We start from the raw sequence: 26781 nt of genomic DNA on the forward strand, positions 1-26781 counted from the left end.
TCTCTCTCTCTCTCTCCCTCCTTCACTCACTCTCTCTCTCCCTCCTTCACTCACTCTCTCTCCCTCCCTTCACTCACTCTCCCTCCTTCACTCACTCTCTCTCCTTCACTCACTCTCTCTCCTTCACTCACTCTCTCTCTCTCTCTCTCCTTCACTCACTCTCTCTTTCTCTCTCTCCCTCCTTCACTCACTCTCTCTCTCTCTCCCTCCTTCACTCACTCTCTCTCTCTCTCCCTCCTTCACTCACTCTCTCTCTCTCTCCCTCCTTCACTCACTCTCTCTCTCCCTCCTTCACTCTCTCTCTCTCTCTCCCTCCTTTCACTCTCCTCTCTCCCTCCTTCACTCTCTCTCTCTCTCTCCCTCCTTCACTCTCCCTCTCTCCCTCCTTCACTCTCCCTCTCTCTCTCCCTCCTTCACTCTCCCTCTCTCACTCTCCCTCTCTCCCTCCTTCACTCTCCCTCTCTCCCTCCTTCACTCTCCCTCTCTCCTTCCTTCACTCTCCCTCTCTCCTTCCTTCACTCTCCCTCTCTCCTTCCTTCACTCTCCCTCTCTCCTTCCTTCACTCTCCCTCTCCCTCTTCACTCTCCCTCTCCTCCTTCACTCACTCTCTCTCTCCTTCACTCCCTCTCCCTCCTTCACTCACTCTCTCTCTCCTTCACTCCCTCTCCCTCTCCCTCCTTCACTCACTCCCTCTCCCTCTCTCTCTCATGCAAACAAAATGTAAAGAGGAGCCCACACAACAGTGACAGTCACGGTCTTTCCATCTCACATGCACAACAATAACAATCAGACACAGCCTCAACAATTACAGTCATGGGAACCTCCCACATAAAGGCTCCAGTAACTATGGAAACCTCCTCTCCCCGTGATGTCACCGTGACATTGCATCACAACACCGACAAGCAAAATTAGGTCGTCTCCTCCTAAAATCACACACACACAGAGAGAGAGAGAGAGAGAGAGAGAGAGAGAGAGAGAGAGAGAGAGGAAAACACAAGATAAAATGAAAGAAGAGCTGTGCGCTGAGTTGCTGGAAATGGAGGAGGGGAGGGGAGGAGAAGAAAGGGCAAGAGAGCAAAGGAAACAAAGCAAAACAGAGGAGAGAAGGCCCAAAGGGCTATTAATAGTCAACAGCACTGAGTGTGTGTGTGTGTGCGCGCGAGTGTTTCCTCCTTACATAAGTGGTGGATCGTGCTCTAGTAGCCTACTACTACACTTCTACTGCGCAGAGACAGACGGAGGCGGACTAATGGAGGACAGACAAATAGATGCAAAAACCCACAGTACACAAACTGAATCATCTGAACTGTCTGCTGGTCGATCTACATCCAATCATTTACAGACATCTGCTCATCCAACGTATCCATGTGCAATACAGGGTATTAATAGAGAGTCTGTAATAGAGAGTGTCTGCTATTCAGGAAGGCTTTACACGAGCTACTGAAACACTGCTGTGAGGATCTGACTGCATTTAGCCACAAAAACACATTCGTGAGGTCGGGTGCTGATGTTGGGCGATTAGTTCTTGATCACGAGCACCGCTCGAACTCACACTAAAACACAACAACAACCATGTTAGAGCTACTGTAAACATTTAACTGCATAAAATGAGCTTTATTTGGTTGAAAACTCCATTCCAAACATTTAAACTCGAGCTTATGAATTATATACTGGATGATTGATCATTCTGGCTTTTACAGGCTGCTTAGGTGTTTATAAAACACATTCATTCACTTTCTGTAGCCGCTTATCCCATTCCAGGTCCGGAGCCTACCCGGGAACATGCCCACACACCTAGAGAAACCTACACGGACACGAAACTCCTGTCACCCGGAGAGGGTGACCCTGGAGGACCCTGGACCTGTGTTACAACAGCCCTACTAAAGACATTCATTCATTGTCTGTAACCCTTATCCAGTTCAGGGTCGAGGTGGGTCCAGAGCCTACCTGGAATCATTGGGCGCAAGGCGGGAATACACCCTGGAGGGGGCACCAGTCCTTCACAGGGCAACACACACATTCACACATTCACTCACACACTCACACCTACGGACGCTTTTCAGTCTCCAATCCACCTACCAACGTGTGTTTTTGGACAGTGGGAGGAAACCGGAGCACCCAGAGAAAACCCACGCAGACACAGAGAGAACACACCACACTCCTCACAGACTGTCACCTGGAGGAAACCCACACAGACACAGAGAAAACACATCACACTCTTCACAGACAGTCACCCGGAGGAAACCCACGCAGACACAGAGAGAACACACCACACTCCTCACAGACTGTCACCCGGAGGAAACCCACGCAGACACAGAGAGAACACACCACACTCCTCACAGACAGTCACCCGGAGGAAACCCACGCAGACACAGAGAGAACACACCACACTCCTCACAGACAGTCACCCGGAGGAAACCCACGCAGACACAGAGAGAACACACCACACTCCTCACAGACTGTCACCCGGAGGAAACCCACGCAGACACAGGGAGAACACACCACACTCCTCACAGACAGTCACCCGGAGGAAACCCACGCAGACACAGGGAGAACACACCACACTCCTCACAGACAGTCACCCGGAGGAACCCCACAAAGACACAGAGAGAACACACCACACTCCTCACAGACAGTCACCCGGAGCAGGAATCGAACCCACAACCCCCAGGTCCCTGGAGCTGTGTGACTGCGACACTAACCTGCTGCACCACATGCACTCTTTAATTAAGTAACTGTGTTACACTGAGATACACAAACACACACAGTATATAATATAGAAAATAGCAATATTGCCAAGTCATGTCAGCAACCCGTCATCAACTAACACGAACCCGGGTGCTCTTCCAAAAAGCAGGCTTTAGTTCTGAATTAACTATTTAACTTAACCCCAGATTTGAGGACTGTCCAACGAGAACATCCCTCAGGTCTTTTCCAGCTAGCAACCTTTGACCTGAGGCTTATGTCGCCTGGGTGCCCTGGCTTCGTGGAACACCCCCCCCGGTTCCTGATGTTTGTTAGCAGGGTTTAAATCAGTACACTGCATCAAAACACCTTTGCACAAACTTGCCAACAGCCTGCACTCGACTCTCAGCAGCCCTCGGCATGCACACGCAATCGCAAAAACGCAAAGGCATAGGAGTAAACGATGAGACGGACTGGAGCCATTTGCAAGCGCTGCTAACCGAATGTGCCTTTTCACAGCGATAGAAACAGAGAGTCTGAGCCGCTGGGTGCACGGTTAAGGACGCGGGAAGGGTTGAATTAAGGAGGAATTATCCCCGAAATACTGAGACTGCAGGGTTTGCTGCAGTCAGTCAGTGATGTCCAGCTGTGGGGACACTGAGAGCATTGTATACAGAGAGAGAGAGAGAGATGCCAGTGCTAAACCAGGTGTGTGGTGTTTTGCTTTCAATTCCTCCCAAACGAGGCCTACTCAACATAAAGCGTACAGCAACGCTTAATAAAACAGACACACAGCCACTGCTCAATGCCAAAGCAGCAGCCAGCCACCACCAACAACAAGCAAACAACAACAACACGAGCTTCCTCTGTCATTTCTAGAGCCATTAACAGCTGCGAATACATCTAATACGTGCCGTGTTTACCTCTCAGCTCTCTCCTGACCCGGGTAATGGGGTTAAATTGTGTATTTATTTTAAAGCAGTAGCGCGCCACAATCTTTTCGCCCGTTAATATGTGGCTCCTGTAGAAAGGAGAACCTCCGCTCCACAAAATAGGACCCTTCTTCCCTCTCCGTGTCCGTGTAAAAGCAGCGGACTCACTCACTGCGCTTGTCCGGTTCCTCCGTCCGTTTCCCGGGTCTCTGGGCACCGCTGTAGCCGGACTGGAGCTTCCCAGACTCGGCGCTGGCTGCTCCTTCTGTACGCCACACACACACACCACTACTGCGATAATAACACCGAGCCACTGCCGCCGAGCTCCGGAGTCACCCGAAAACTGAAGCCATCTTACAGCAAGCCGAGCTCTGAGCCAATCACAGCAGGTCTGGATCTGAGAGGGTCGTGGCTTGTGAGAGGGACGCGCCCACTTTTATTTGAACAAGATATATGTGTGTGTGTGTGTTTGGATTTTAAAACTAGGGTTATGTGTAAATCAGCTACAGCGTTAGGTCCTCACCTGTACCTACTACTATTATTATTATTATTACAATCCTGGGGCAGCCCGGTGGTGCAGCAGGTTATTGTCACAGTCACACAGCTCCAGGGACATGGAGGTTGTGGGTTCGATTCCCGCTCCGGGTGACTGTCTGTAAGGAGTGTGGTGTGTTCTCCCTGTGTCTGTGTGAGTTTCCTCCGGGTGACTGTCTGTGAGGAGTGTGGTGTGTTCTCTCTGTGTCTGCGTGGGTTTCCTCCAGGTGACTGTCTGTGAGGAGTGTGGTGTGTTCTCCCTGTGTCTGCGTGGGTTTCCTCTGGGTGCTCTGGTTTCCTCCCACAGTCCAAAAACACACATTGGTAGGTGGATTGGTGACTCAAAAGTATCCGTAGGGGTGTGTGTGTGTGTGTGTGTGTGTTGCCCTGTGAAGGACTGGCGCCCCCTCCTGGGTGTATTCCCACCTTGTGCCCAATGATTCCAGGTAGGCTCTGGACCCACCGCGACCCTGAACTGGATAAGGGTTACAGATAATGAATGAATATTATAATCCTATTATTTCCTATCACATCCCAAAAAAAACACGTTGGTAGGCGGACTTACTGTGTGAAACTGTCTATAATCTACAGTGTGTGTGAGTGACTTGGTGAGTGTGTGAAAAATGACTGGGTGAGGGTGTGGTGCCCTGGGATGAACCCAGAGTCCAGGGTGTGTTTTTCCTTCCCTGTGCCCTGTGATTCCGGGCTGGCTCTGGCCACACCACGACCCTGAACCAGATGATGCTGTTACAGAAAATGAATGAATGAATGAATGTATAATAATAAGCTAATAACCGAAGTCACAGCATGTGCTGGAGAGGTAGAAAGCTCCACGTAGAGCAGTAGAACTGTGTACTCTGGGGTGACGGAGCTCCATCTAATGCCTTGGGGATGAGTTGGAGAGGCGTTTGTGATCCAGAACTAATCAGTCCATCATCCAGCAGCAGTACCTCATCTCACTAATGCCATCGTGCCATTAATAACAGTGCGTACTCTTCCAGGAAGGCTTTACCCTGCACATCAGAGTACATGGTGTGTAATGAACACAGAGAGCAGACACAAGGCGTGTACCTTATAAAGCATCGCTGATTATACGTAAACATACATGCAGTTATTTTTATTCCCAAATAAATGGAGACCGACCAGATCACTTCTCAGAAACACTCCAGTTTTCGACGTGGTCTGTTTATTGACTTGTCAGATGTCTGAAAAGAGGGAAGTAGAATGGGACACGGTCCTAAATAAGTCCATTGAGGATGCAATATAACTGCCATGCTGTAAAAGAAGACACACAAATCCTTCTGCGTTTGATAAGCTCCTGTAACCCACTTTCCAACAACAAGCAGACGCACAGCCAGCTGTTTAAATGAAGAGGAACTGAACATAATCAAATTGAAGATCAGAAAACCATCATGTGCTTGGCATTTACTGCCCAGAGGCTGCCTTTTCTTCATTCGCAAACATCCACTGAAACGTAACGTAATTAAAAACAAAACAAAACAAAAAAATAAAATAAAATAAAAAAAGCACTGAAGGTATTGGACAAGTTTATTTTTTTCCAGTTCATATGAAGTGATTCTTGCTTTGTCAGGTTCAGTCAGTGCGTCCTGTGGGCAGCTGTGAAGCGAGTGCGCCCCCTGGTGGACAGAACAGAGTTCTGAGATTTCTTGGACCCTCAGTAAATGTTGATTAGCACTGAACCTAAAGGCCCACGTTTATCAGTCATCACTGGATAAGAATGATGCTCTTTCTTGATTTCCTGGACTTTGCATTTGAATGAACACCGATATGGACAAAATGGCTTCTCGTTCGGTGTGATAAATACAGACCTTTGAGACTTCCAGCTGCTGAGTAGAGCTAGCAGCCCGATAGCCTCGCAGCTAAGGAGTACTACGGAGCATTAAGGGTGAGTTTGATACGAAGCAAAACCGATCGTTACTGAGGCACGCAGTTCAAGATTCTCAAAGTAATCCAGACATGATAGACACACAAACAAACACACATATATACAGTCATTCAGCTCTGCAAAGACTCCACGGCCTGTTTTCCACGTAAATCCCTCCCATTATTGAAAACGACCCTGTAAACTCTGAGAAAATGTAAATTAGTCGGCCCATAAATGATTCGTCACAGTCAGATCAATTAAACTGATGTTTACAATTTAAATTCCTGTTTCCATGGACACACTGTTGGTAGAAAGAAGACAAAGAGACATGAGGAAAAAAAAAGCCCAAAAAATAACAAATGATGAGCTTAGTTTGGACCCCATCCTCGGTTCTGTTGGATGTAGCGGGTCCAAGTGAGTGAGCGCTTGCACAGGTGAGTGTTCCGCTCGGTAAGCACCTGAGACTGACACACAGCTCACCCTCGGGTGTCTGAAAGTGTCCAGAGTTGTCGGAGCTGATGCTGCTGTCAGTCTCTTTAGTTATGGCTGTGTTATACCTACCACTGGGCTCAAAAGAGGAGGTCAAAGTTCATCTTTTTCCATCTGCTTGAACGCCTCCAAGTCCTCCTGCCAATCAGCCATTAAAGAGTCTACGGACTGGTTGTTAGCGTCTTCGTCCTCTGCAGGCTCTTCCCCCGCAGACTCAGGTGTTTCGTTCTTATGCTCCGCCTCTGGCTGTTCTGACTCCTCCCCCACTATCTCCTGTTCCTGAGTGGTGAACTGTGATTGGTCAGGGCTTGATGAAGGGGCGGGGCTATTATGGTCCTCTGTGCAGCAATCCTCGTCCTCTGTTTCGTCCGCACCTGGGAGAGCAATTGTAGGACTGTTTAGTCATTTTAATGGCTTTCTGTTTTATTATAATATTATGTCTCTCTCGGTTCCTGAGGCCAAATATTAAAATGTCAAACAGGTGTGTGCTGCTTGATTCCAGTGTGGGAGTGAGAGAGAGTGAAGGAAAGAGACGGAGAGAGAGAGAGAGAGAGAGAGAGTGAAAGAGAGAGAGTGAAGGAGAGAGGCAGACAGACAGAGAGAGAGAGAGAGAGAGAAGGAGAGAGAGAGAGAGAGAGAGAGTGAAGGAGAGAGACAGAAAGAGAGAGAGAGTGAAGGAGTGTGAAGGAGAGAAACAGAGAGGAGAGAGAGTGAAAGAGAGAGAATGAAGGAGAGAGGCAGACAGACAGAGAGAGAGAGAGAAAGAGAGAGAGAGAGAGAGAGAGAAGGAGAGAGAGAGAGAGAAGGAGAGAGAGAGAGAGAGAGAGAGTGAAGGAGAGAGACAGAAAGAGAGAGAGAGTGAAGGAGTGTGAAGGAGAGAAACAGAGAGGAGAGAGAGTGAAAGAGAGAGAATGAAGGAGAGAGGCAGACAGACAGAGAGAGAGAGAGAGAGAGAGAGAGAGAGAGAGAGAGAAGGAGAGAGAGAGAGAGAAAGAGACTATGATCCCAGACCAGTTGTGTCTCAGAAAATGAGGTTTGGTGCCAAATTCAGGGCTGAAGAAAAAAAGACTTGGAATGCAACCATCATCAACAGTCCATGATCACCATAATCACACATATACAGAAGCGTACAAGTTATACACACTCATTTTTAACAAACAGGCATTAACAGACATGCATGTAATTCAGAATTTATGAAAGTGTGGATCAGTGGTGACACAGCATGCAGAGGCCAACACCGCCTTAAACTGCAACCACGATTTTCGGCACAGCCCAGTTCCAACTCTAATCTGCCACCCCTGATGTGACCTAACAGGTGGACTTTGATTAGGGGGGGAGGTCAGGAAGGTTTGAGCAGAACCTGACGCCACTGACAGGATCCGTGAGCTTGTATGATGATGTCAATCAAATCCCATCACAGGCCAGAATGTGTCTACACCGTTCAGGGAATTAATCTAACCTCTGATATTAATATTTCACATCCCAGTACTGATCTTGATTATTCAAATTGTGTGAGACATAGGGTTGGAACTGGACTCCCAGAGATCAAGGCCCTGTCCTGCCTTAAACGGTGCTGTGTGATCCAAGGGTGGACAAACAATGCACTCGAGATGAAGTTGAGAGGATGTAGAGCAATACTTACTGCCATCCAACAGGGCGCCCGGCAGGGCTTTCCCTTTAAATATGGCTTCTGTTCATCCGGAGGAAAGAGAGATAGAGAGAAATAAAAAGATAAACACAGACACATGACAGACACAGAGCGAGAGAGAGATAGCAAGCGAGCAAGAGAGAGAGAGAGACAGACAGAGAGAGAGAAAGAGAGACAGATAGCAAGCGAGCAAGAGAGAGAGTGAGAGATAGCAAAGAGAAAGGGAGTGAAGGAGAGATAGTGAGAGATAGCAAAGAGAAAGTGAGTGAAGGAGAGACAGAGATAGCAAGCGAGCAAGAGAGAGAGAGTGAAGGAGAGAGACAGAGTGTGAGTGAAGGAGAGACAGAGAGAGAGAGAGAGCGAGAGAGATAGTAAGCGAGCAAGAGAGAGAGATAGTAAGCGAGCAAGAGAGAGTGAAGGAGAGAGAGAGAGAGTGAAGGAGAGAGAGAGAGAAAGAGAAAGAGAGAGACAGACAGAGAGGGAGATGCTCAGTTACCAACACGGTAATAGCCAAAGAACAAAAGGAAAAGACAGAAAGGAGAAATTGGACAGACACCAGCTTATTTTAATATAGTTTCATTGTCTTGCTTTAGTTACAACCTCAATAGAAACAATAGAGTTCTTTCATATTTTACATTTTGATAAATAGCTTAAAATTATTTATTTTGTGCAAAAAATGTGTGCAGAAAATATTTCGTTTTAAAGAAAAGCATTATAAATGTATCCCGTGTCCCTATAAAAGGGAAGGGTTCTGTCTGAGGACACGCTCAGTCTCCATGTCTCTCCTCATGTCTCACCTCTATCTCGTGCTTTCTCGCTCAGCAGCACCTCCACCTCCCTGTGCTCTTTCAGCGCCTCCAACAGGATATTCCCTTCTTTGTGGAACAGGAAAAGGAGTGGCAGAGTGACATCATCAGTGCTCCGCCCATCTCCTGCCATCTGGAAGAGTGGTGCTGTGTCGCTGCTGCTGCCCTCGTTGTCGTCTGAGAGACAGAGGACAGAATATTAAAAACAAGCAGTGATGTCCCTGAAGTGCTAAAGGCTATTCCAACACACCATGTAGTGCCATGAGATAAAGAAGTGACAGCACCAATTAACATTTTATACTTGAGCTCGGGTTCAAGTTCAAACTGTCTTCAAGCTGGGTTTAAGATGAGCAAGTTTGATTTGAACAGTTTTCCTTTATAAATTTAGATTGAGTAAAAGATCGGTGGTGCAGCAGGTAGGTGTCGCAGTCACACAGCTCTAGGGACCTGGAGGTTGTGGGTTCGAGTCCCGCTCCGGGAGACTGTCTGTGAGGAGTGTGGTGTGTTCTCCCTGTGTCTGCGTGGGTTTCCTCCGGTTGACTGTCTGTGAGGAGTGTGGTGTGTTCTCTCTGTGTCTGCGTGGGTTTCCTCCGGTTGACTGTCTGTGAGGAGTGTGGTGTGTTCTCCCTGTGTCTGCGTGGGTTTCCTCCGGTTGACTGTCTGTGAGGAGTGTGGTGTGTTCTCTCTGTGTCTGCGTGGGTTTCCTCCGGTTGACTGTCTGTGAGGAGTGTGGTGTGTTCTCCCTGTGTCTGCGTGGGTTTCCTAGCGGGTGACTGTCTGTGAGGAGTGTGGTGTGTTCTCCCTGTGTCTGCGTGGGTTTCCTCCGGGTGACTGTCTGTGAGGAGTGTGGTGTGTTCTCCCTGTGTCTGCGTGGGTTTCCTCCGGGTGACTGTCTGTGAGGAGTGTGGTGTGTTCTCCCTGTGTCTGCGTGGGTTTCCTCCGGTTGATTGTCTGTGAGGAGTGTGGTGTGTTCTCCTTGTGTCTGCGTGGGTTTCCTCCGGGTGACTGTCTGTGAGGAGTGTGGTGTGTTCTCCCTGTGTCTGCGTGGGTTTCCTCCGGTTGACTGTCTGTGAGGAGTGTGGTGTGTTCTCCCTGTGTCTGCGTGGGTTTCCTCCGGGTGACTGTCTGTGAGGAGTGTGGTGTGTTCTCTCTGTGTCTGCGTGGGTTTCCTCCGGGTGCTCCGGTTTCCTCCCACAGTCCAAAAACACACGATGGTAGGTCAATTGGCGACTCAAAAGTCGTAGGTGTGAGTGAATGTGTGTGTTGTCCTGTGAAGGACTGGTGCCACCTTGCGCCCAATGATTCCAGGTAGGCTCTGGACACACCGCAACCCTGAACTGGATAAGTGCTTACAGGTAATGAATGAATGTATCGTTTTTCAAAATGACACCGCTTGACACGACACGACACGTCCGGTATGTGGGGGCAATAAACTGCTCCTTGAAGTTAGAGCTGCTGTATATAACATATGAATGGAAATGAGATGCAGTGATATATCCAGGCATCTGCATCGTGTGTCATTCACCTTCTTTTGCGTTCATATTAGAACCATAATTAATAACAACTTTTAACATTATTTTCTCTAATAGTGACACTGATGACATCCATTATCCAGTTAAAATCTTGGGTCTTATATTTACATCCTGTTCATCAGCAATTTGTTTGAAAACTAAATAACTAATATGTACCCAAACGCTCTCCATGGGGGAACAATTCTGTGCTTCAGTGTGTCCTTTGTTAATTACAGCTCCTCACTCACCTATGACAATGCCTCCGATAGCTCCAGCTTTCTGGATGTTTCTGGCTTTCTCAGCAAACATGCACTGCCCCCTCTGCAGCAGAGCGATGCGACCTGCCACAAATTCAGCATTACTCAACATGGAACAACCTGAGTACGGCTCGGCTACTGTCACAGAACCCCGCACCTGTGTGAGACCGAGAGAGAGAGAGAGAGAGAAAGGGAAAGAGAGAAAGAAAGAGAGAGAGAGAGAGAGGGAAAAAGAGAGAGAGAGAGAGAAAGGGAAAGAGAGAGAGAGAGAGAGAGAGAAAGGGAAAGAGAAAGAGAGATAGAGAAAGAGAAAGAGATAGAGATAGAGAAAGAGAAAGAGAGAGAGAGAGAGAGAAAGAGAAAGAGAGAGAGAGAGAGAAAGAGAAAGAGAGAGAGAGAGAGAGAAAGAGAGGGAGAGAGGGAGAGAGAGAGAAAGAGAGAGAGAGAAAGAGAGGGAGAGAAAAACAAAAATTAAAAGAGAAAGGTGATCCAGAATATTTTGCACTGAAAAGATTTTGGTAAAGATAGTCACTGACTTGGGACATACTGACCCCCAAGTTGCTCTTAGAAAGGTCCATTCCAAATTGTGCAGGTCCAGCGGTAAGTACCACTCTGCCAAAGAAGGGGTGTGATATGATCTGCACAGCGCGAGGAGGAAGCTGCTCTTTCTGCTGCTGACTGGACAGCTCCATCATTTCCTGCATGAAGCGCATCCCGTCTTCAGCTGCTACCGCACTCACTGCCTACACACACACACACACACACACACCGGATTTTAGAGAATCCTAAACCATCTAGAGTTTTTTCTCTAGCACTGTGTAAATAAACCATAGGCATGGACTCACTTGTGTAGCATGCTGTACAAGCTGTACTCTCCCATCCTTCAGATGAATCAGACTGACCCCCATCCTCCTCAGGAGCTCCAGGTGCTCTGGGTTATTCGCCATGAAATCGTGAGCTCTCAGAGGAGCACGACCCATTCCCGGCTCCCTGAGAAAAAGAGAAAGAAAGAGAAAAAAATCATATTCATGCCAACAATTAAAGTATAGTAGCATCTTCAACAGAATATCATTATCCCTCTCCACGCGTCTCACCGAGGGAGACTGGGGCGGGGACAACTCTTGTCCACGGCACTCCTGATCGGCTCGCGGAAGTTCCGTGGGTAGGCAGGGTCAGGGAAGAGGAGACGGGTGTTGGGACACGTCCACTCAAAGTTTGAGTCATCTAGCTCCTCCACTGCCTGTTACACGAGAGAGAGAGAGTGGAACTGATTTACATTCTGTTTATGAAATCTAATCATACTCCATCCCTGTCTGAGAAACCCGAACAGCAGACAGTACCGTGGAGTTGTCTGTAGGGGGCGCGTGAGAGCGCAGGGCCGTGGAGAGCGACAGCGGGAGCAGGTGAGCTTCTGTGGTGAAGATGTATTCCTCCACATCAAAGGGCAAATCCTCCTCCTCGGCAAAGATCAGGAACAGGTACTTAAACATCTCCGCCAGGAAGAACGAGTCCATGCTGGAATGGAACAGACAGAGGATGAAAGAGACGACAGAAACAACGTGAGACGTGGTCGCAAACGGGACAGAGACTCCCTCTCTCACCGATCTTCGTGGCTTCCGGTCCGGACGTCCTTCATGGCGGCAAAGCCACAGGGGACACGAGCGAAGCGGTTCAAGTTTTCCAGAACGGTCCGTCCTACCTCCAGGTAATACGGGTCCCTGGTCGCCTGAGAGAATGAAAACACAGGACAGATTAATAACAACAGGCTTTGTCTGATCTCTAGACCTGTTTCTGAGAGATGTTTATTAAATGACTGTGGCATACCAAACCTCTTAACTCAGCAGAGTGGTCACGGTGCCAATAAGTGTTACTCACTCTGCTACTAGTAAATTAGAACCCGTTTAGCGGGAGGCAGATTCTGCAGAATGCAGGAAGTGCCATCATAGCAGAATGTACTTCATGAACGTGATAGAAAACCCAGAATGACACTTCAGCGAATATTTCACTGATAAAGCAAACACCCTGTAGATAATGTAGAGGTGTGGTTCTAGGTCTGTGGTTTTGCAGTTGAACTTTACGAGCCAGTGAGGAAACGTCAGTGTGGTGACAGAGGCAAAACCCTAGTGGACACGGTGCTATCTAGAACCCTGTTATATAACAGATATTCAGAACAGTCTGTCCGTCTTAAATATCATATATATTTGTTTTCAGCAAGGTTCCTTGTGGTTCGGGTCATTGGCACCGTGTACAAATCCCATACCTTATAAAGGAAGTAGGTGCTCTCAGCAAACTCAGGTCTCAGAGGATGCTGTGCCCAGTGGACCCTAAAGTCTGTAGTAAACGCCTGTGACCAGAAAGAGAGGAAAGAAAAGAGAGAGAGAGAGGGATATAAACAGAAGGGGACCGGATGTGAGCAAGAGATGTTACTGAACCGGTTTAGGCAAAGTGAAGAAGCACAGTGTAACTGATAGTCGAAGTGTACTGTCCCATGACACATGTCTGCAGGCATCAAAAAAATAAAAAATAAAGGCCAGACACAAAAAGGGGAACCTACCTCAGGAAGGAAGTTGTGTTTTTTGGTAACCTGGTACAGCATTTCATGGGTTTCAATAGCTGGCCGGATATCCCCTTTCAACACCTATAAAAACGCATCACCAAGTGAAAAACACATTTTACAGTACATTAACTTTACAGAAATTGGCCCCAGCCCATGGAGGTAGTAAGGAGTGTTTTATACTCAACATGTGATGCAACCAGTGACCATCTGCATTATATATCTACTCTACTATTTGTTTAAGTGATTATTTTATATATTCGGTCATATTTGGGAGAATTAATCACTCTTTTATTTGTCAATCCACACACTGGAGGAAACCCATGCAGACACAGGGAGAACACACCAACTCCTCACAGACAGTCACCCGGAGGAAACCCACGCAGACACAGGGAGAACACACCACACTCCTCACAGACAGTCACCCGGAGGACACCCACGCAGACACAGGGAGAACATACCACACTCCTCACAGACAGTCACCCGGAGGAAACCCACGCAGACACAGGGAGAACACACCACACTCCTCACAGACAGTCACCCGGAGGACACCCACGCAGACACAGGGAGAACACACCACACTCCTCACAGACAGTGACCCGGAGGAAACCCACGCAGACACAGGGAGAACACACCACACTCCTCACAGACAGTCACCCGGAGGACACCCACGCAGACACAGGGAGAACACACCACACTCCTCACAGACAGTCACCCGGAGGAAACCCACACAGACACAGAGAGAACACACCACACTCCTCACAGACAGTCACCCGGAGGAAACCCACACAGACACAGAGAGAACACACCACACTCCTCACAGACAGTAACCCAGAGGAAACCCACGCAGACACAGGAAGAACACACCACACTCCTCACAGACAGTCACCCAGAGGAAACCCACACAGACACAGGGAGAACCCACCACACTCCTCACAGACAGTCAACCGGAGGAAACCCACGCAGACACTGAGAGAACACACCACACTCCTCACAGACAGTCAACCGGAGGAAACCCACACAGACACTGAGAGAACACACCACACTCCTCACAGACAGTCACCCGGAGGAAACCCACACAGACACAGAGAGAACACACCACACTCCTCACAGACAGTCACCCGGAGGAAACCCAAGCAGACACAGGGAGAACACACCACACTCCTCACAGACTGTCACCCGGAGCAGGAATCAAACCCACAACCTCCAAGCCCCTGGAGCTGTGTGACTGCGACACCACCTGCTGCGCCACCGTGCCGACTTGCCTCCTCTCAATATTTGCCAACATAAATATCCAAACAGTTAACTAACGAAAGGTTCCTCTGTGTGTAACGTTGCGTCCAGGCATTTTAAAATCACCTGCAGGCCGGGGAAGAAAGCAAGTAGAGAGTCCATCCATGTGCGTGCCGGTAGCAGGGGCTTGTGGATATGGACATCCAGCAGCAGGGGAGGCTGGCTGATGTACTTCATTATGGACGCGTAGTGCTGAAACACAGTTGGGTTAAGGTTAGGATAATGAGCAAAAGTGACCTTGTACAACATCACAGCGGCACAAAACCACTTGCCGCTTTTTAATTCAGTTTACTGTGTCCGGAAAAGTTGGTCAATAACAACAATACAAACAGCCACTAAGAGCAACTTATGAAGAAATTACAGATGAAGCCAAGTACAGGATTTAAGATTATTTATGCAAACAGTACGAGGTCTGGTTGGGGTCAAGTACAAAACATGCATAATTTGTTTTTCTATTTTTAAAGAAAACGAATACAGACATATTTAAATAATTATGCGACATGAACCCAATCACAAACAGACACGAGTCAAATAAAGGGCTCTGTGTGTGCTTTAAAAACTCACAATATTGAAGCGCTGAAGGAACTGGTCATCTCCTAAAAGAACATAAGCCTTGAGCAGGTACTCATAGTATGAGTCAATGCCCGCTCCTACACCGCTATCTGCAGTGACACAGAATAAAGGGAATGTTTTCAAATCCGTGTTAAATCCAGGACTTTTGGTAAGGTTTGTCCCAGCGTGGTCTGTGAGAGACGGGCTTACCCCTGCGGACCCACTCTCCGGAGTGGATGTTGATGGTTGTTCCCACTAGGTTGCTGTTTCTCTGTCTCTTTTCCCAAAGGAAGTCCAGTGCTCTCCGTGCATGAGCCTTAAATATAAACGTTTATCAGATTTCAGTTAAATATACATCTATATTTAAAAGCTGCCATAATCTTTCAATCCAATTTGGGCATGGCTCATTACATTTATACTAAGGTTAACCAAAGGTTACCATAGTTATGTCAATCATGTTCACTTATTACTTTAAGTATGACGCCCCGTAATCCAATTTGATAATCTCTCATTCATTCATTATCTGTAACCCATATCCAGTTCTGGGTCGCGGTGGGTCCAGAGCCTACCTGGAATCGTTGGGTGCAAGGCAGGAATACACCCTGGAGGGGGCGCCAGTCCTTCACGGGGCAACACAGACACACACTCACACCTACGGACACTTTTGAGTCACCAATCCACCTACCAACGTGGGAGCAAACTGGACCACACAGAGGGAACCCACGCGGACACAGGGAGAACACACCACACTCCTCACAGACAGTCACCCAGAGGAAACCCACGCAGACACAGTGAGAACACACCATACTCCTCAGAGACAGTCACCCGGAGGAAACCCACGCAGACACAGGGAGAACACACCACACTCCTCACAGACAGTCACACGGAGGAAACCCACGCAGACACAGAGAGAACACACCACACTCCTCAGAGACAGTCACCCGGAGGAAACCCACGCAGACACAGGGAGAACACACCACACTCCTCACAGACAGTCACCCGGAGGAAACCCACGCAGACACAGAGAGAACACACCACACTCCTCACAGACAGTCACCCGGAGGAAACCCACGCAGACACAGGGAGAACACACCACACTCCTCACAGACAGTCACCCGGAGGAAACCCATGCAGACACAGGGAGAACACACCACACTCCTCACAGACAGTCACCCAGAGGAAACCCACGCAGACACAGTGAGGACACACCATACTCCTCAGAGACAGTCACCCGGAGGAAACCCACGCAGACACAGGGAGAACACACCACACTCCTCACAGACAGTCACACGGAGGAAACCCACACAGACACAGAGAGAACACACCACACTCCTCAGAGACAGTCACCCGGAGGAAACCCACGCAGACACAGGGAGAACACACCATACTCCTCACAGAGAGTCACCCGGAGGAAACCCACGCAGACACAGGGAGAATACACCACACTCCTCACAGACAGTCACCCGGAGGAAACCCACGCAGACACAGGGAGAACACACCACACTCCTCACAGACAGTCACCCGGAGCAGGAATCGAACCCACAACCTCCAGGTCCCTGGAGCTGTGTGACTGCAACACTACCTGTTGCACCACCGTGCCGCCCATCATCTGAATCTCCAATATATTTAATCAAATTTAGTGACATAGACTGATCACCTGAAAATAAGACAATATCCTTAACAACATATGACACACTCCCCAGTCTTGCAGTCGTGGGTCCCTGTGTTTTTCTTCGCATTTTTTTTTTTTTTTTACGATATATACTTGCATCCTGCCTCCTAAAACTGAAGCATTACATTAACCCTTTAAGCTCCTTGCTACATCACCTTCCCACCAACTCTATATACCCTTCAGCTTCATAAGAAGTTGTTTATAAGCTCATTATTCCAATCAGGAGTTATGGCAGCAAAGGAATCTGTAAAATGTGCAGGCCATTAGCCCACCACGACCAGGACTGAGGACCACTGCTCTATAGTGAATGCACATGCACAGATTGTCAGCGGATGCTGCATATTGGGTGTCTAGAAAAGTTCATTGTTCAGTAAATTATGTGTTTTTATTATTAAACATTATTAAAACTCACCTCAAAAATGGGGTCCCCTGTAAAGCGGCTCAGAGCAGCAAACTCCAGGATGATGGTGCCTGCGCAGGCAGTGCACGTGTCTGTCTCGGTGCCTGTTCGAGTCTCCGGACCCTGAACTCCATGCCGCAGGTTGACCTGATTCAACATAACAGTACAAGTTCACCCAAAATGTACGTTCAACCCCAGGCGAATTCTCCATTGCTAAAGAAAACAGCTCCACTGCTGCTCAGCCCAACGTTGGGGGCTTTATAGCCTTCCAACAGACGCCTTGCACCGGTCATTATGACCTTGGGCTACTGAGCAGCTCCTGGAACCTCCACTTTCATTTTCATTTCATCAACGCTCTTCTATAGAGACTGTAAATGCGGTGTACGCAGCTGAATAGCAATCAGAGCTCTTTTAAATACCTCAAATAGTATCGGAGGTTTCCATTGGACAGTGTATATACACATTCTGATCATAACTGAGATATTCAACGGTATTCGGGAGGCTTGAGCAGCTGAGTGGAGATCAGCGATAAAGATAATACGACTGTTCACAAATAAAAGGAACAGCCTCAGGCTCAGAGATTTTGAAACCCAGCTGCTCTGAGTAAACAAACAACACTTTTCATCTCAGTGATGATACTTCAGACAGACATCCTGCCGTATGTGTGCGAGGGAGACTACGGGTTTCCAGAAATGTGAGTTTCTGTTTTGCGTTGTGTGTTAAACACAGAACAAAGCTCTAAATCTATAAAAGAAACGTGCTTCACAGGCTCACAGCATCTTTCTGACCCTTTACACGAATTCAAGCACATGTCGACCTCTTATAACCCTCGCGTCATGAGTGCTGCTCCCGTAAACGTACCAACTTTCCAGGATTTAAAGGGTCTGTGAGGAAACACTGCTCTCGGCGGCATGTGTGTGAATTTAAAGTGTATTTACACAAGATAAGACACGGAGTGGAGTTTCAAACATGGAAAGTAGCTGTTGCAAGTTAGTGTGTGTGTGTGTGTGTGTGGTGTGCTCAATCTAGCGCAGGTGTTCAAGCTGCAGATGTGTGAACTGTTGTCTGAGCCTGATCTGACCCACATTATTTGAGTCCAAACCCCCTTTAAGTTCTGAACATGAACCTGGCCAAAGCTTTAAGAAAACTTTTTTTTAAGAAAAAAAAACGTGACTTGAACCAGACCATTATTTCACAGCGTGTCGTATATAAAATGTCTATAAGCATGTGTACAGTGACGGTTTAGGGAACACAACCATAAACAAGCAATAATCAAGCCATGACTAGAATATTATATGAAATATTACGATAAAATTAAATAATCCGCTTTTTAAGACAAAAAAAAGACATATTTCCTGTCCTGTTTCATACAGTGTGGCCATGACTTACATTTCAAACTCGTGTGTGTGTGTGTGTGTGTGTGTGTACTCACTCTGGGATAAGGCAGGCCGCTGCTGGTGTTGAACGCAGGCAGTAGTCTAATCCCCAGGTCTTTGGCCATGTGCAGGAGCTCATCATTATACCATAGCATACGTTCCCCTCTCTCCTTCAACATCACTGCCATTGAGTGACCCCCCAGCAGCCCCCTGTAGACACACACAATTAGAGACTGTGAACACACACACACACTCAGAGGCCCTTCCTTCACACCCCGGTTCAATGTGGCTGCCCACAAAGTCTTAGCCGTCTTTAAGTCACTGTTAAAGTTAATGTGACCGGTCGCTCACCCCAGCACGCGAATGTTGGTCTCGAAGACAGACACCACGATGTCATTGTCGAAACGCACATCCTTCAGCACCCTCTTCACGGCTTCTTCAAACTCCACCGTCTTATTCAGCAGCTGGACACGTCAGAGGAGGACAGTGCTGTATTTGTCTTCAGCTTTTACAAACAAAGGCAGGGTTCGTGTAGCTGGTGCAAAGTCTTACTCACCACAAGAGTGTCAAGTGTGTCGATGAGCGTGAGAGAAAACCTGCACAAACACACACACACACACACACACACACACCACAGAAACATGAATACTGCAGTCCTCCCCCCACATTTCTTTAGATTGTGTTGTGTATCTCTGGACTTACTTCCCCAGGGCATCATCCACGTCTCCTCTGCTAGGCTCCAACCCTCGCACTCTTCCTCGACATGTCAAGGGCATCAGCTCATCCGCTGGGTAGGCATGGTCCTGAGAGAGAGAGAGAGAGAGAGAGAGAGAGAGAGAGAGAGAGAGAGTGTGTGTGTGTGTGTGTGCAGTGGTGGGGGACAAGGAACAACAATCAGAGAAAAGAAAAGCAAGGGATAGTAGAGTGTAGTTAAATGAGAGGGATAGAGAAGAAGAGAGAAACAAATAGATAAAGAGAGAGACAGAAGAGAGTAGATTGAGAAATAAAGGGAGACAACAGAACGAAAGAGAATGAGAGAAAGAGAGAGAGAGGGATGTGATAAGAACAGTGAACAGTGTTTTAAAAGAATGTAATAGAGAGACTGATAAGAAATGGCATTAAAGCCACTGATAGCTGTTCTGTATCGCTCACAGCCCTACACCCTCTGTTCCTTCCAACTAGCACACTACGGCATTATCCGAGTCTAGCCTACACGTGGCATTACGTTTCAAAACCCTATGAAAAGCCACTCAGATCTGCTAATCTAAGTAATGTGTCAGAGACACACAAAGAGGATTTCAGTCTTACAAACACACAGTGCAAAGGGGGTAAAGGCTTAAACCTGACAAAAAACATGGAAAATATAGAGACGCATGAAAATACACTAAACCAAAAGAAACAAATCCTGTTTTAGGGCAAATTAGGGCATTCTTCAGAACATTACAGGGCAGGACCACTTCTGTTATCTATGCTAATCTTTTACGGCGGTGTTGCTAACAAGACATTGTTTCACAAAGACTCACTGCTCAATCAAATGTGTCTCTGACAAATAGATCATGTAAAAAATATAGTCTTAAATAGCACTCATAAAAACTGTGCTGTAAGGGTGTTAAAGGTGTACCTTGTTTTAAATCTTAGTTTTATTAAAAGAAGAAATCAGATCACTGTCAGGCAACAATCAAAGTTTCAAAACGAGTATCAAAAAAAGACAAATGTGTTATTCATTCATTCATTATCTGTAACCCTTATCCAGTTCAGGGTCACGGTGGGTCCAGAGCCTACCTGGAATCATTGGGCGCAAGGCGGGAATACACCCTGGAGGGGGCGCCAGTCCTTCACAGGGCAACACACACGCACACATTCACTCACACACTCACACCTACGGACACTTTTCAGTCGCCAATCCACCTACCGACGTGTGTTTTGGACTGTGGGAGGAAACCGGAGCACCCAGAGGAAACCCACGCTGACACAAAGAGAACACACCACACTCCTCACAGACAGTCACCCGGAGGAAACCCACACAGACACAGGGAGAACACACCACACTCCTCACAGACAGTCACCCGGAGGAAACCCACGCAGACACAGGGAGAACACGCCACACTCCTCACAGACAGTCACCCGGAGCGAGAATCGAACCCACAACCTCCAGGTCCCTGGTGCTGTGTGACTGCTACTCCACCCACACAAATGTGTTATTGGATTATGAAATAGATCATGTGAGAAAGGTGTGTAATTATCCACATGTTATTAACACAGATGCTAATATAGTCCCTATGGCCCTGTATTATCATTAAACTGGGGGACTGGTCTGGTCTACTGCCCAACTGCAAAAGCTCCAAATGAATCTGGCCTTCTGGCTTTTAAATGAAAGCTGTATCACTGTAATGTTACTATGACAGCAGACCTACCATGTAATTTTGATAAGCATGGTCAAACATCTCAACCACTTGATTCCTGCAAAAAGAAAACACAGTAATGTTAATGCATTCACACTACACCTAGCCAATATGAAGTTAACCATATCACAAAGAAGTGAATGTCGAGTTACCCAAGGACTAGGCTTGAGAACCACAGTTCTAATGCAGGGATAACATACCTCAGTCTGTGCTTCTCTTCTCTGGTAATGGCTTGTGAGAGTTGAATGAAGAAGCCCAGCAGCAGCAGCAGAACAAAACTAGACGACATCATCGCTGGTCCAAACATCCACAACCTCCACATGACTCTTATATAACGTGGTGTCACAAAAGGCAGCCTCTAACCATGACTGTACTCAGCAAGCTATTCCCTCCGAACCATTCGCTGCCTTCTGAATGAACAGAATCTACCTCCAATACATACTTCAACTCGGAATAAAGTGCCAGTGATGTTCAACGGCCTTGTCAGTGGTCCATGCTGACAGAAGTCTTCTAGGATTCTGGGAGGGTCTTTTGACCAGTCCTTCAAGTCTTTTAGGTTTAAACAGCCAAAGCAGATGTAAACGGAACAACAACGGAGTTGAAGCCTTTTTCACCAGTTCGCTTTGCCACACCAAGACGATCTCAGAGGTATATATCCAGGATGTACGGTACACACCTGACACGCTGGCATCCTGAACGCCAGTGACACATCACAAAGTACACAAGCTCAAACGTAACCAAGTTAAACAAGCATGAGAGGCATTGTGGCTCAGGTTTTGATTCAAATACACCCAATAATAAACTCCCTCAGCGGTGGCCAGAGGTACGTTCCTTGAGATATTAGTCTAGAACTAAGCTCACAGTAAAGGAACAAAGGATACAAAATATCCCTGACGAAGAACTCATAAACACTGATTAGGAACAAGCTTCAGAAGCACTATTACAAAACCCTGGTGGAGTGGTGAGCCTGCCAAACGTGAATGAGTGAGTGAGTGAATGGTTAAACAAGTGAGTTCTTGGAGGAATTTCACATTAAATACTATTAATAAATAAAAAGCAGCAATTCTGTGAGTAGATGTCACCTGAGAGTCGACCTGGTTTATCACAGCTGCCAGTCCGACAGAACAAACCCGTGTTTAAATGGCTTTAGTCTGAAGTCTTAGACTGAAGTCGACGACCCTCAGAAAAACAGACGGTACTATGTTAGTTAAATGTAACGGATCACTCCGGTCCGGTCCTGACAGCTCCGCGTTTGCTTCACAGCCGTTGTTTTCCTCCTGCTGTTTCGGGGTGAAGAAGAAAGCTAGAGAACCTAGCCTTTATAAAAGCATTCCGAGTTCAGCCATGGTTAAAGAGGCACTTCAAAATAACGCTGAGACCCTCCGACTTATGATTTCAGTCCTTCTCCCGAGCATGAAGTCCGGTAAGCCCGAGTATTTCTCTCGGTCCGGGAACCACCGGACACTGGCTCCGTAACTTCTACTGGGAGAGACGTCAGGCAGGCAGGCACATCCGGGTAACACACACCGTGTGACGTCGACGCTTTCTTCTTTTTTACTCTTTCGTTTCGTCTTTACTCACAAACGTCTGTTTTACTGCAGTTTTTCGCATTATTTTAAAATATTTGTTTTGTTTTATATCTTATTATATTTTATAAATGTTTTATTTAATTGTGTAAATTTGTGAACTACAACAGCTCCGAAAAGAGATTTGATTGGACGACGTGTTGCCTCGTTCTGAGAGCTGATTCGTCAGTTTTTGACATTGAGTCTGTCACTGATTTACATACGCTTTTATTTTGTTAATTTTTAATTGCTTGTTGATACTATTTATTTAATTTCAACTCTACATTTTATCAGTCGACAAATCAAATAAATGATAATGCATGAAAATAATCTTAAGAGAGCATATTTCTTTAAAAAAAAAAATTTTTTTTAAATTTTGCATACTTGGGACTTTTCCCACAAAGCAGGATTTCTCGGTTGAGCCTGAAAAATTAAGCCAAATGACATGTCTGTCCAATAGCAAATTAGCTGAGGCAGATTCTTATTGGCCAGTCTTCATCTTTGGGCTTAATTTAGCTGACTAATGAAGAAATCCTCCTTTGTGGGGTGTAGTTTTTTTTTAGTAATTTTAAGAATATGTGTATGGTCTAAAACGACTTAAAGGACGTGTTGTAAACCCGCCTTCTTTATGATTGACTGATTTATTGACCAATAGAAAAATCGTCTGCTCATTTGGCCCGCCTAAACCCCGCCCTGGGTGGCGAGGACGTTTGTTTACGAAATACATTTCCCAGAATCCTCCAGGCTTCATGTGACTGCCTTGTGGTTTCTCCGCCCGCAGTCGCAAACTCAGCACACAGGTAGATGGTGTTGTGGTTTTCCTGGAGCTTCACGAGCGAAGGGAGACGGGGGTTAACCGTTCGGAGGGACGGCGAGGTAAGCAGCCAGGTAAAGCGCTGTTATTTCTTGTAAGAAAAATATACATTTTTAGTAAATACCAAGTATGTGTCCCAAATTTAGTCATGTGTATTTTTCTGTTGTTTTTCTCTCATTTAGTGCACATGACCAGATGCAGGGTGGTGCTTCACAGATCAGGATTCTTAGCTTCATAGTCTGAATTAATCTGGGTAAGTCTAAAGCAGCTACTAAGAACTAATATGTCACCTGTTAATCTGGATGCAGACAACTGATTACTCTTTTTTATATGGACATTTATCTGTTTAAAAGAGTATAGGGGGATGTTGCACAACGCATGAAATCTTTGTTTAGCCACATTACTTATGCCTCAGATCAGAATTGTCCATTAGGAAAAGAAGAGAGGGATATTGTATGGCGTCAAAAACAGGTTCTAAAATTCTGAGAACCAAAAAACAGAATCCATAACCAATAAATGTCCTTTTGGAATTGAGAAAACTGTCATTAATGTTCAGAGTTCTGTTGGTAAGCAGAATATTTCTGTATATAATAGTCTATTTTAAGTTTAATATCCTTGAAAAAGCCGTTTTCGTTTGCATTCCACCTTTTCTCAGTCTCGCTTTCGCCTCCAGAACTTTCTCGCTTTTGACTTTTGACGGTGTCGGGATCTAGACAGTCATTGGCTGTTAAAGATAAGCCCCGCCCACCCAGCAGATTCTGCACACCCTATCCCTGATTGCAAAATGACTCTAAGCCTCTGAGGAGCTGTGCATTACTAAAAGACATCATCGTTAATAAATATTTGATGTGTTACCAGTGTTCGCCGGTGGGTCTTTTTCCAGTCAGGGTAAGATTGGCGCGCTCTCGCTGACGTAGCCGGGTGTGCAGAATCAGCTGGGTGGGCGGGGCTTAACTTAAGCAGTCAATGGCTGCATAGATCCCGCCCCCCGTCGAGAATCTTCTGGAAAGTGAGACTGAGAGAAGCAACTGAAAAAAGGCGGAATGAAAACGAAGACGTATTCTTCAAGAATATTACACTCAAAATAGACGATTATATACTAAAATATTTAGTTTACAAACCTGTTTTTATAACTCTGAATATTAATGACAGTTTTCTCAATTCCAAAATTACATTTATTGGTTATGGGTTCTGTGTTTTGGTTCTCAGAACTTAAGAACATATTTTGACGCCATACTGTTCCTACTGGACAGTCTTCAACTCAGAGTTTAAGTTATCTGGCTAACTCATAATAATAAATAAAATAAAATGAAAATGGGGAGGCACAGTGGCGCAGCAGGTTATTGTCGCAGTCACACAGCTCCAGGGGCCTGGAGGTTGTGGGTTCGATTCCCGCTCCGGGTGACTGTCTGTGAGGAGTTGGTGTGTTCTCCCTGTGTCTGCGTGGGTCTCCTCTGGCTAACTGTCTGAGGAGTTTGGTGTGTTCTCTCTGTGTCTGCGTGGGTTTCCTCTGGGTGACTGTCTGTGAGGAGTTGGTGTGTTCTCCCTGTGTCTGCGTGGGTTTCCTCTGGGTGACTGTCTGTGAGGAGTTGGTGTGTTCTCCCTGTGTCTGCGTGGGTCTCCTCTGGGTAACTGTCTGAGGAGTTTGGTGTGTTCTCTCTGTGTCTGCGTGGGTTTCCTCTGGGTGACTGTCTGTGAGGAGTGTGGTGTGTTCTCTCTGTGTCCGCGTGGGTTTCCTCCGGGTGACTGTCTGTGAGGAGTGTGGTGTGTTCTCCCTGTGTCTGCGTGGGTTTCCTCCGGGTGACTGTCTGTGAGGAGTGTGGTGTGTTCTCCCAGTGTCTGCGTGGGTTTCCTCCGGGTGACTGTCTGTGAGGAGTGTGGTGTGTTCTCCCAGTGTCTGCGTGGGTTTCCTCCGGGTGACTGTCTGTGAGGAGTTTGGTGTGTTCTCTCTGTGTCTGCGTGGGTTTCCTCTGGGTGACTGTCTGTGAGGAGTGTGGTGTGTTCTCTCTGTGTCCGCGTGGGTTTCCTCCGGGTGACTGTCTGTGAGGAGTGTGGTGTGTTCTCCCTGTGTCTGCGTGGGTTTCCTCCGGGTGACTGTCTGTGAGAAGTGTGGTGTGTTCTCTCTGTGTCCACGTGGGTTTCCTCCGGGTGACTGTCTGTGAGGAGTGTGGTGTGTTCTCCCAGTGTCTGCGTGGGTTTCCTCCGGGTGACTGTCTGTGAGGAGTGTGGTGTGTTCTCCCTGTGTCCGCGTGGGTTTCCTCCGTGTGACTGTCTGAGGAGTGTGGTGTGTTCTCCCCATGTCTGTGTGGGTTTCCTCCGGGTGACTGTCTGTGAGGAGTGTGGTGTGTTCTCCCTGTGTCTGCGTGGGTTTCCTCCCACAGTCCAAAAACACACGTTGGTAGGTGGATTGTGACCATAGGTGTGAGTGTGTGAGTGAATGTGTGTGTGTGTTGCCCTGTGAAGGACTGGCGCCCCCTCCAGGGTGTATTCCCACCTTGCGCCCAGTGATTCCAGGTAGGCTCTGGACCCACCGCGACCCTGAACTGGATAAGGGTTACAGATAATGAATGAATGAATGAACATCACTAGGTGTGATATGGTAGTTTTGCTCCTGGGCTCCCCCTAGAGTTGGTAGAGTATAATGCAGTTTGGCAGTGCTGTAAAACGAAATAAATGTACAATTAAAGGAAAGGAAGTAAACTGACACTTGACGTTTCAGATGGTCTTCTTGCAGTGATGGGGTCAGTGTACTTTCTACTGATTTACTGAGATCTCCTGTGGTTTGTGTTGGGTAGAGACATGTCTCCTGGTGCAGAGAAGCTCACTAGGCTGGTGGCAGCTACCTTCGCTCCACTCACTACACAAGGGTAATCTAGGTTTTCTTCTGTTTATCTGTGTTTATAGATTTACCCAGTGAGAGAGAGAGAGAGAATGAAAAATGTAAACAGTTTTGTGTTGTATTCTTGTGTGTAGTGAGCTGAACCTGCAGGTGATCGGTCAGTATGTTGACTATCTGCTGCGGGAACAGGGGGTCAGGAGTGTGTTTGGTGAGTTAATTCATTCCTAAATACAGAGAGAGAGAGAGAGAGAGAGAGACAGAGTCACAAAGACTAGTTGCGAGAGATGAGAGACAGAGGCAGAGAGAGGAGAGAGGCACTGTTGTCCTCTAATCTGTGTGCTGCTGTCGTCTGTAGTGAATGGGACGACGGGAGAGGGCTGCTCGTTCAGTCTGGAGGAGAGGAAGCAGCTGGCGGAGGAGTGGTGCAGGCAGGGAAAGGGGAAGTAAGTTCTGTTAAAAACATACAGTCATACAGCCACAGATACAGTGTCAGCAGTTTTTACTGATTTATCACACCACTATATCATCGCTGTTGTGACAAAACTTTGTATTTCCATTCTTACAAGT

At 47.0% G+C, this 26781-nt stretch overlaps 2 protein-coding genes across 4 annotated transcripts in view; one reads left to right on the forward strand and one right to left on the reverse strand.

Moving 5' to 3' along the window:
• Window positions 1-5322: 5322 nt before the first annotated feature.
• On the reverse strand, window positions 5323-22445 carry edem3 (ER degradation enhancer, mannosidase alpha-like 3). 2 transcript variants are annotated; one of them, XM_066644177.1, is made up of 21 exons: window positions 21197-22445; window positions 21009-21054; window positions 19297-19397; window positions 19151-19190; window positions 18946-19058; window positions 18651-18804; window positions 17231-17365; window positions 15357-15462; window positions 15159-15256; window positions 14661-14786; window positions 13302-13385; window positions 13008-13091; window positions 12349-12473; window positions 12088-12262; window positions 11842-11987; window positions 11593-11737; window positions 11299-11490; window positions 10739-10904; window positions 8971-9156; window positions 8168-8215; window positions 5323-6899 (listed from the first exon to the last, which is right to left on the reverse strand). In XM_066644177.1, exons 1-21 carry the CDS (start codon window positions 21316-21318, stop codon window positions 6619-6621), a joined length of 2673 nt encoding a protein of 890 aa, XP_066500274.1. In that variant the 5' UTR covers window positions 21319-22445; the 3' UTR covers window positions 5323-6618. The 2 variants fall into 2 exon arrangements, with proteins under 2 accessions (XP_066500274.1, XP_066500275.1); XM_066644178.1 differs by lacking the exon at window positions 8168-8215.
• Window positions 22446-23265: 820 nt separating this feature from the next.
• Window positions 23266-26781, forward strand: part of npl (N-acetylneuraminate pyruvate lyase (dihydrodipicolinate synthase)) — an 11106-nt gene continuing 7590 nt past the window's right edge. Inside the window, exons 1-5 of one of the 2 annotated variants that reach the window (XM_066643708.1) lie at window positions 23266-23437; window positions 23558-23628; window positions 26171-26242; window positions 26349-26422; window positions 26570-26657. In XM_066643708.1, the coding sequence (XP_066499805.1) occupies window positions 26175-26242; window positions 26349-26422; window positions 26570-26657 (230 nt within the window). In that variant the 5' untranslated portion in view covers window positions 23266-23437; window positions 23558-23628; window positions 26171-26174. Of the gene's footprint in view, window positions 23450-23557; window positions 23629-26170; window positions 26243-26348; window positions 26423-26569; window positions 26658-26781 lie in introns of both variants that reach the window. The other variant, XM_066643707.1, reaches the window with a different exon arrangement.

Source organism: Hoplias malabaricus, chromosome 14 (assembly GCF_029633855.1).
Source record: "Hoplias malabaricus isolate fHopMal1 chromosome 14, fHopMal1.hap1, whole genome shotgun sequence".
NCBI lineage: Eukaryota > Metazoa > Chordata > Actinopteri > Characiformes > Erythrinidae > Hoplias > Hoplias malabaricus.

What these genes read in the sequence shown, in the direction of transcription:
- edem3 (XM_066644177.1), bottom strand. Translation starts at nt 21,318, where the DNA reads ATGTGGAGGTTGTGGATGTTTGGACCAGCGATGATGTCGTCTAGTTTT. An exon ending in GCGGCCTGCCTTATCCCAGA is followed by an intron (nt 17,366 to 18,650) that starts GTGAGTACACAC and finishes ATGTTGAATCAG; the next exon opens with GTCAACCTGCGGCATGGAGT. An exon ending in TCCTTCAGCGCTTCAATATT is followed by an intron (nt 14,787 to 15,158) that starts GTGAGTTTTTAA and finishes ACTGTGTTTCAG; the next exon opens with CACTACGCGTCCATAATGAA.